General features: G+C 46.6%; 2 protein-coding genes across 2 annotated transcripts; one reads left to right on the forward strand and one right to left on the reverse strand.

Moving 5' to 3' along the window:
• The first annotated feature begins 214 nt into the window (after nt 1–214).
• On the forward strand, nt 215–2347 carry LOC124658409. Its single transcript, XM_047196746.1, has 4 exons — nt 215–915; nt 1003–1114; nt 1596–1676; nt 2036–2347. The coding sequence occupies exons 1-4, from the start codon at nt 221–223 to the stop codon at nt 2114–2116; spliced, it is 969 nt and encodes a 322-aa protein (XP_047052702.1). The 5' UTR covers nt 215–220; the 3' UTR covers nt 2117–2347.
• Nucleotides 2326–4804, reverse strand: LOC124658408 (pentatricopeptide repeat-containing protein At3g09650, chloroplastic-like). Its single transcript, XM_047196745.1, has one exon. The coding sequence runs from the start codon at nt 4756–4758 to the stop codon at nt 2599–2601; it is 2160 nt and encodes a 719-aa protein (XP_047052701.1). The 5' UTR covers nt 4759–4804; the 3' UTR covers nt 2326–2598.
• Between the last annotated feature and the right edge of the window lie 4798 nt (nt 4805–9602).

Genomic DNA, 9602 nt, shown 5'->3' on the forward strand with positions numbered 1-9602 from the left:
ATTGTCATCGTCTTGCAATTCTGAATTGCGCACCCTTGACGGTTTCATTTATGAAAGCAAGTCAGAAAATTGTGCTGGTGTAGCAATTGACCTGGAAAATTCTCTTTCTGGAGAGACAATGGTCTCAGTTTCTTTCTCAGAAGGCAACAGTTGCACTTCAGGTCCTGACTTCTTGCGATATTTTGATTCCTGCAATCAACAACGTACTGAATCTTCCACTATGAAATCAGTAGAGTCTACAACATGGGAAGATCGGGTGCCACAGTGTGGTAATTCAGTTGATATAAAACCAGCTTCAGCTGATGGTACAGCAGATTTGCCTGCTTCCTTTTGTAATGAAGCCCAACCTAATTCATCAGACAAACCAAATACTGATGGTAGTGTCAACTTTGAGTCAGATAGTCCATTGATTGGCAAGGAAGCTCAGCTCTTAGTAGGGTGTGATTGTGACAACGATTATAGGCGTACAGAATGCCTCCCTATAGAACCAGAAGCACCTGTACCTTGTGCTGATTTTAGTGATCTAAAAGAAGTCACAGTAGATTTTAGGACAGAAACACATGATTCTTTGGCAGTGGAAAGACAGCCTCTTTTATTGGAAGAACCCAATGCTGAAGAAGATATGGATATTGACTCAGATAGTCCACTGATTAGCAAGGAAGTTCAGCTGTTAATAGGGTCTGAATACGACCATGATTATAGGAGTACAGAATGTCCACCTATGGAACCAGGAGCACCTGTGCCTTGTACTGATTTTAGTGATTCAAAAGAAGTCGTGATTGACTGTAAGACAGAAACACATGATTCTTTGCCAGTGGAAAGACAACGGGTTTTATTGGAAGAAGCAAATACTGAAGACGATATGGAGCTTGACAAAAACGAGTTGTTAACTCTAGAGGATCCATCACCTATAGGGTATGCATGCACCAAGTATATCAAATGCATAAAGTTAAATGGCTTCAGTTGCATAGTGCATTGATAGTTTCTCCTTATCTTTTGCAGAAAGACCAAGGCAGTGCACAGACCAGGCACAAATACCATCATAAAAAATCATCTAAAACAATTGGTACCATTTTCGGAAGAATGGCTTGCTGCCATGGAGGCTTGCGGGGAGGTCTGTTTTCATGACATAATTGACTTTTCAAACTTTTTTGTATATGAATAAGTACTTCTGGTAATTATCTGGATTTTCTGTAAGTGTGATGTTCTATATAGCTAGAACGTACGATATACCCTTGCCCTAATTATGCAGAAACGTTAGTATACCAATATAATCATTCAGTTTTGTAGTTCTCTGTTTGTATATTACGTGGATGAATCTGATCAAGCATCCTGATAATCATATATGAATACAGTATCTGGGTAGTAGCTGATTTAGGACCATTGCATTGATATATTCCCTGGGGGCACACTGCATATAGATATACTCTCATACTTGGATTAAGGTATATAAGTGTGCAATGGCTTCTTTTTAATTTTACCAGAACATTAGTGTTCATCTTACTTCTGGCTGTTATAACTTACAAGTTCCACTGATTCTATCACTATCGTCACTACGAGGTTTGCGCATCTGACGTGTTAATATGTTTTAACAGGAAGTTTTGGAACAGAAGAGTGGAGCTGTGCAAAATTCTCCTACCGATAAAACTACCCCAGAGCCCAGTCCTTGGTCACCGGTACGCTCCTGCACAATTGCAAATAATTCATATCCTCTAAACATGCACCAGGCGGTGCTTTTATGTTTCCTGAGGTTTAGGAATGTGTACATGTGACATGCAATAAATCTACTTACAATAAGTTCCATGTTTTAAAAACTCTTAATAGAAGGTCCATTTTTTTCAGTCTTGATGTGAGAAGTTCTGTTCTTGAAATGCACAATTTAAATTCACAATTTCAAATGGATTTTCGGCAATGATAAAACGAGGATACTGATTCAGCTAGGACCAGTAGATTCCTTACAAACTGAAGATCATGCATACGGTATGACTCTTTGTCATCTGCTGGAATTCAAGATGTTTTGCGTCTGTCTTTGTAGGTTAAACGCAAAGCTCAAGATGTTGGTCCATTTGACTGTACCAAGTACTCCAAAAACGTTCGGACAACTGACACCCCTTAACCTGCTCAGCTGCGCTTCACCTTCTCTCGAGGTACCAGCAGACACGCTGTACAAAGTCAGAGCACAGCTCGGAGCCTTGTGAGATATGCCACTGAATCTTTGTTCAATACAACAGCCTCGTTGAGGTGCTTTTGTTTGTTACCTGACATTGTTCCATTGAATTGTAAAATCACTACTGTTGGATCACGACACAAGCAATGCTTGGTAAATAAAGAGATCATTTCTTCTGAATCCTCATTAGCAGCAAACTGTGTGAATGTTATCTTAACGCCATAATATCTGACACGGCATTTTTATGTCCCTAATCTAATGAAGCGATCGAGCAACAGCATGAGATGGAAGACTTATTCATACAAGGTAAAATTGCCACGATTTATGTAGTGATACAACATCAGTATTATGTATGCAGCAGTATGCTAGTATCTCTTTGTAGTTGTCAAAACTTTCTTGGGAGGAGATGCAGAAGGAAGAGGGTTTGTGCTCTAGCTGAGGTCGTCCTCGTCGTCGCCGCCTTGGGTGTTGACGAGGGGGCTGATCCGCCACTCGCTGCCGTAGTAGGAGTTGGGCAGGCCGAGCCAGAACTTGAATGCCTCGGCCGCCCGCTTGCGCTCCCGCCTCCGGTCCTGCCTGGCTTGCGACGCGTGCTTGCTGGTGAACATCCTGGAGTGCATCTCGATGTAGATCTTCTTGTACTTGGTCTTGTTGGGCGCGATGCCGTTCTCCTCCATGCACGCCACGATCTCCAGCGCCTTCTTGAAGAAGGCTCCCCGGACGCACACGTCGGCGAGCGCGTCCAGGAGCTCCTCGTCGGGTTTGAACGGTGGCTTGCCGCCGGCGCCGGCCTCGCACCGCTCTTTCACCTCGTTCCACAGCACCAGCGCCTCCCCGGGCTTCCTGGCGATGGCGATCCCCTTGGCCAGGCTGCCGTAGGTGGCCACGTCCGGCTGCACGCCGCGCTCCTTCATCCTCTCCACCGTCTGCTTCGCCGTGTCCAGCAGACCTTGCTGGCAGTACCCTTCCACCAGCATGTTCCATGCCGCCCTGTCCACCGTCACCCTGGGGTCCTTGTCCATCTCCTCGAACACCTTGAGCGCCACCTTGGGCTGCCCCGACGCCGCGAACGCCTTCATCAGCGTCGTGTAGCTCACCGTCGACGGCGGCACCCCGCGCGACCGCATCTCGTTGAACAGGGCCAGCGCGCCGGCGCTGTCGTCCATGAGCACGCACCCGTCCATGAGGGTGTTGTAGGTGACCACGTCGGCGTCGGTGGTCATCTCCTCCAGGAGCTCCCTGGCCCTGCTCATCTGCAGCTGCTGGCAGTAGCCCTTGATGAGCACGTTGTAGGTCACCCGGGTCGCCGGCACCCCTGCTCTCCCCATCTCGTCGAGCACGGAGTGCGCGCGGTCTACGTCGCCCGCGGCCACGAGGGTGGATATCACCGTGGTGTAGGTGACGTGGTCTGGCCGGCTGTCCGGCATCGTCTCCCCCTCCAGCCGCATGGCGCGCGCCATGGCCACCACGTCGTCCACGCGGCCGGCGTTCATGTACCCCTTCATCAGCGTCGTGTACACCCTGGAGTTGGGCGGGTACGTCCTCGGCAGCAGCGGCGCCTCGTCCGGCCTGGCCCCGACGATGTCCTCTAGCACAGCGCTGTGCTCGTCGGGGACGACGACGACGGTGTTGTTTTCTACTTGCCGGAGCAGGAGGCAGACGTCGGTGCGGCCTTCCCGCATGGCCTGCACGATCTTCTCTGCCGTGGGGATGTCGCCGAAGCCGACGTAGGCGGCGACGAGGGAGTGGAAGGTGGTGGCGCAGGGGGCGAGGCCGGCGGCGAGCATCCGCTCGAGCACGCGCGCGACGAGGTCCCGGCGGCCGGCGCGCGCGCACATCTTGATGGCGATGTTGTAGGTGAGGGCGTCGGGCGCGGCGCCGGCGCCCCAGTTGCGCGTCTCGTTGAAGATGTTGTGGAAGCGGCGGCAGTCGCCGGCGTCCGCGCAGGCGCTGAGCGCGGCGTTGAAGGCGGCCGTGTCGGGGAGGGAGAAGGAGGAGGAGGGGTCGGGCGGGGCGAGGCGGAGGTGGTGGAGGACGGCGTCGAAGAGGCGGAGCGCGCGGGCGGGGCCGAGGCGGGAGACGGCGGCCGTGTAGGCGCGGCGGTCGGGGAGGAGGCCGCGGCGGAGCATGGAGAGGAGGAGGGAGTAGGCGAGGTGCGCGTTGCCGGAGCGGGCGGCGGCGGAGGCGGCGAGGGAGAGGGAGTTGGCGTCGAGGAGGCTGAGGCCGCCCTGGGCGCGGAGGCGGTGGAGGAGGCCGGCGGCGCGGGAGAAGGTGCGGGAGGAGGTGGAGGTGTAGGAGAGCTGGGCGAGGAGGCGGGAGGCCGCGGTGGGGGACTCGGGGAGGGAGGGGGAGGAGGCGAAGAGGCGGTAGGCGGCGTCGGTGTCGCCGGCGCGGAGGAGGGCGAGGAGCGCGTCATCGTCTTGGTGGGTAGTAGAGAGTGGCGCGGCGGGGGAAATGGCTGAGTGGACGAGGTGGTGGCTGCGCGAGGAGGAGGAGGAGGTGGTGGTGGGAGGCGAGAATGGCGGCGGGACGGAGAAGGGGGTGACCGGAGGGTGAGGATGGGGTTGGAGGTGGAGCTTGCCGTGCAGCATGATGGATGCTCTGCTTTGCTGCTTTGCTCTGTTGTGGTCTGCACAAGAACAAGAGCAAGTAGAGGATGACGCTGACGTGTTAAACTGTGAGTGTCTCACACACACACGAATACAATCAAATCCTTTCAATTTTTGTGTCTTCGTGTGGAGCCTCTTCCAAATCGTGGCCGAATCTCTGCCAAGCTAGGCTTACTCAGCCCACAAATATCCAGGGCCCAAAGAATATGGATCCATTGCTTCACGGACTGAGGATCCCTGCTTGTAGCGAGGGATAGCACAATATTGCCTGTAGACCGGCACTTGATCCAGCCCATTACCAAGTATATAGATCCCCCCCCCTAATGCAAAAAATATATATTTAGTTAAGTCCATAAATCAGTTTAAAATTGTTTATGTATATAAATAAGAATGTCCAAAAATCTAAAACAAACACATAATATTTCAAAAATATGCTCATGCGATTCCCATAAAGAATCCGTGCACGTTGGGAAAAAAATCATTGCAACAAGAAAATAATATGTTCGCATGTAACATTTTTTGGGTGTACTTTTTACATAATGTTCATGTATTATTGAAACATGTTAAGGATTCCTAAAAACGTACTCTTTCCGCTCCAAATAGATACGTGTATCTAGATAAAATTGAGCCAATTACTTCGGAACGGAGGGAGTGTATGTGTTTAAGAATATGTTCATGTATTCTTATAAAGTGCTCATGTTTCAAAATAAAATGTTCACAAGTTAAAAATGTATCCGTGAGTATATAAAATCTCCATATATTTATGAATATATATACGAAGAATAATTAAAGGGAGAACAAATTGGAAGTTCGATGGATAGGAGAGTTGTTATACATGTAGCTCACCATAGTTCATACCCCAGATTTTACACATGTGTGTCTCGTAAAGGAAGGATATTCTTTCAGTGGGAGAAGACTTTCCTGTTGACGGCGAGGCGCCTATGATAACTTCGTCAATGTTAAGATTTGACCTCCTGACTCCGTTTTTCGATGCTGCTCATAGGGATAGGGCATGCATGCGTTCATAGGATGGAGTGCATGCACCTGTATGTGAGTGTATGAATTTTTACCGTGCTTCTCTTTTTTTAAAGGAAATAATAATATAAATAAAAGATAAATGTGAAAATAATTTTATCCATATCTCCAAACCTCAATTTAAAATCAATATTCATTTGTTTCTAGAATAAGTAGAAGATATAAGAAAGCATAAAAAATATTGAAAAAGGAAAAGAAGCAAAACCCAATGTACATGTATTTTATTTTAAAAAGTAGATGACACAAAAAATAAAATGAAGAAATAAGAAATGATAAAAAGGGAGAACCCTTTTCCCCGAATAGATTTTTGTAATAGTTCGTTATAAAGGACTTAACTTGTTCATGTCCTTCGATCGTGCCCTCATCCTGAACAAGAGAATGAATAAGCGTCTTCCTATGTCTTCCATTAGCGACACTATAAAGTTTCTTGTAGTCGAATCTCCTTCTAGAATGAACTGAGTTTTGATCTTTGGTACTATTTGAGTTCCTCTTCTTGCAAAAGGTTAGCCATCTGCGCATTTGATTGACTTTTAAGTTCAATCTCCTGCGTTGACAATGATCAAACCTCAGCGATTGCCTCTAGCTCATTAATAATGGTAGATACGTGAAACTTCTCAAGCTACCCAACATATGCCTTGCCCATCCTTCAAGGTGTTTACACATCGCACTTATTTTATTATTTCACCTCTCATACTTCTTAACCATAACAGAAAATCCCTCTCGATGTAACCATCGAAGTTCAAACTTGAATTGATGTTTACATTGAGTTATGGGAATTCCGGCGGATAGTAGTATGGGTGCATGATCCAACAAAGTCTCAATACATTCAAGGGCCCGTATAGAGACCAATGGAAATTTACTTTCCCAGTATGTGTCCATGAGTACGCGGTCCAATTTTCCGTATGTCGGCTCTAGATGACTGTTCATCCAAGTGAATTGTTTTCCAATCATTAAAACCTCTCTTTGATCTAAATTGCCAATTCCAATGTTAAATAAGAAAGGCTAATGGTCGAATCTAATTTTGCTCTTCTCGTATGGATATCTTAACAAATTGAAATTCCCACCAATAAGAATAGAGTACGGATTATCTTTTGCCAAGTTTACCAATTGACGGAGAAATGCAGCTTTAAACTCTTCCCGGGATGCACCATACACGGGATGCACCATACACAACGACAAGACTCGATGAGAAGTTTTCAGCCTTGTTACGGATATGGAGTAATATGATATAATCTCCTTTTGAAATAGCCAATACATTAATAGTTTCTGATCCAACGCCTAGTAATATGACCCCATATCTTCCACGCATCGGTCGAGAAATCTAGGTAAATTCTACACCACTAGATAAGCGGTCCAGTAGACACTGAAAGTGCATGGAGCCCCAATGTGTAATTTTGGTAATTAATGACAATCCCTATGGACTAATGTTTGCATTGAGTTATATTTGTAAGAGTTGTCCATAGGCAATGTTTTAACCATATGTTGGCTTCAAGATTGCAATAAGAAGCAAATGAAGAAGATCAAGTGTCGAGTATGTCTTGAAGATGAACATGAAGTGAGCCCTCAAGTTTAACTTCAAGACATCAACGATGAAGAATGAAGAAATGAAGTGCAAGTTCAAGATGAGCCATCTCGAAGAGATCATTTGCTTGAATCTTTCCATCCATATGGTGATCATGGATATGTCAAGATGCGCTGAAGAAGAAGCTCTCCCATAGTGGAGTATATATGGGGGAACAATTCGCATGACTTCATCATGCAAGTACAATCAAGAAAGGTGTTCCATCTTGTTGCGGTCAAGACCGTCATCATCGAGCCCAAGTGGAATGCGCAAAATTAAGGTTTGCTCTTGATAGAGTTTCTTTCTCACCGGTCTCATAATGTAGTTGGGGACCAGTTTATAGTTTAGTTGCCGTACTATCAAGAGGGCTCTCGAGTGAGTAACTCGATCGTATCGTTCGGAGAGCTCAAACCTTTGCATCCTTGCGTCATCTTTCTTGGTTGTTATTTTGATATTATTCATGTGATGTTTTAGAGCTTCTACTTATTCTCATGACAAGGTCTAGTTCATCGAGAATGGTTTTTGCACGGGCAACATGTTGCATTTTCGATGTTGGAGGTTTTACCGTTATGTCTTTTTTAGATAGGTAAAACCTTTCATCATTTATTTATATCCTCCCTTGTTGGACTATGATGGTTCCCTGCATGATCTTGTAGAGCTTGTTGCTAGCTTCAAAACGAGTCCAGAGATCATCAAAATTGGAGTCCGGATGTTAAAGTTATGCCCGTTTCAGTTTGATGTTTCTTCCAGTTTTTTTGGGGGGGGCGGATAATCCGGCTCGGATGCAAAATATCCGGCCAAATATCTGGCCTGAGTCCAGGGCGATTTTCGAAGTCCGGGGGGCGGATAATCCGGCCTGGGAGGTCCCAAACGGTCATATTTCATTGGGAGGGGCTATATAAGACCCCCCTTCTTCCTCCTTGGGCTGGTTACCTCTTCCCCATTTGCTCTCCACCATTGTTGACCTTGAGAGCTTGCTATGTCCCTCTACTCCTCCTATGCTTCTTGAATATTTTTGAGGGAAAAAGGAAGAGGCGATCTAGATCTACATTTCTACCAATTAAATTCCTCTCTTTGTGAGTGGAATCCTCTAGATCTTGATCTTGGAGTTCTTAGTGAAATTTCCTTTGTTCTTCCTCTTTTATCCCCCCAATAGCTTTTGTAGCTTTGGTGTAATTTGAGAGTGAGAAACTTGCCATTGCATTTGGTGCATCGGTTTGAGATTTCCACGAAGATTCGTGGTGGTGAAAGCAAGAAGATTGTTACTCTTGGGTTCTTGGAACCCTAGACGGATTCTAGGCCTTTGTGGTGATTTGTTGGGAGCCTCCAATTAAGTTGTGGATGTGTGCCCCAACCTTTGTGTAAGGCCCAGTTTCCGCCTCGAAGGAAATTACTTAGTGGAACCGTGACCTAGGCCTTTGTGGCGAGGGTCACCGGAGAATAAGGTGAGGCGCCTTCGTGGCGCTCGGTGTGTGGTGTGACTCCCGCATCTTGTGGTGAGGCCTTTGTGGCGTTGGTGTGCATCGTGCAACCACACCTCAAGGTGAGGCCATTTGTCGCGTTCGGGAGAGCTAAGCCACCGCACCTCTCCAACGGAGATTAGCACTTGCAAGAGTGTGAACTTCGGGATAAATCATCGTCTCCCGCATGCCTCGGTTATCTCTATACCCGAGCTCTTTACTTATGCACTTTACTTTGTGATAGTCATCGTGCTTGAAGTTATATATCTTGATATCACATAGTTGCTTGTATTGCTTAGCATAAGTTGTTGGTGCACATAGGTGAACCATAGTATATAGGCTTTGGGCTTCACAAAGTAAACGCTAGTTTTATTCCACATTTGTTAAGCCCATCTCGTAAAAGTTTTAAACCGCCTATTCACCCCCCTCTAGGCGACATCTGTGTCCTTTCAATTGGTATCAGAGCAAGGTCTCTCATTCTTAGGCTTCACCGCCTTGAGAGTAAAGATGTCGGTTAGGGGTTTAGCGCACAATGACTTGTTTATATTTGATGGCACAAATTATGATCTATGGAAAATTTATGTACTTAATATTTTACGGGGTATTTCCCCGGACATGGAGCGAATTTTTGATATGGGTTTTTCTTCTCCTAAGGATCCCCAAAATTTATCTTATAATAAGAAGAAAAGCTCTTGCCTCGATGCTCTTGCTTCTCATGTGTTTTCCATTGTTATGAGCAATGTAGTTACTTCACCAATCATGCCTTTTGG

This window comes from Lolium rigidum, chromosome 5, assembly GCF_022539505.1.
Source record: "Lolium rigidum isolate FL_2022 chromosome 5, APGP_CSIRO_Lrig_0.1, whole genome shotgun sequence".
NCBI classification, from domain to species: Eukaryota; Viridiplantae; Streptophyta; class Magnoliopsida; order Poales; family Poaceae; genus Lolium; species Lolium rigidum.

Excerpts from the sequence above, each read along its gene's own strand:
- LOC124658409 (XM_047196746.1), top strand. The coding sequence starts at position 221 with ATGAAATCAGTAGAGTCTACAACATGGGAAGATCGGGTGCCACAGTGT. Across the intron at positions 916-1,002 it reads GAGGATCCATCACCTATAGG|AAAGACCAAGGCAGTGCACA; the intron begins GTATGCATGCAC and ends TATCTTTTGCAG. Across the intron at positions 1,677-2,035 it reads AGCCCAGTCCTTGGTCACCG|GTTAAACGCAAAGCTCAAGA; the intron begins GTACGCTCCTGC and ends CTGTCTTTGTAG.
- LOC124658408 (XM_047196745.1), bottom strand. The coding sequence starts at position 4,758 with ATGCTGCACGGCAAGCTCCACCTCCAACCCCATCCTCACCCTCCGGTC.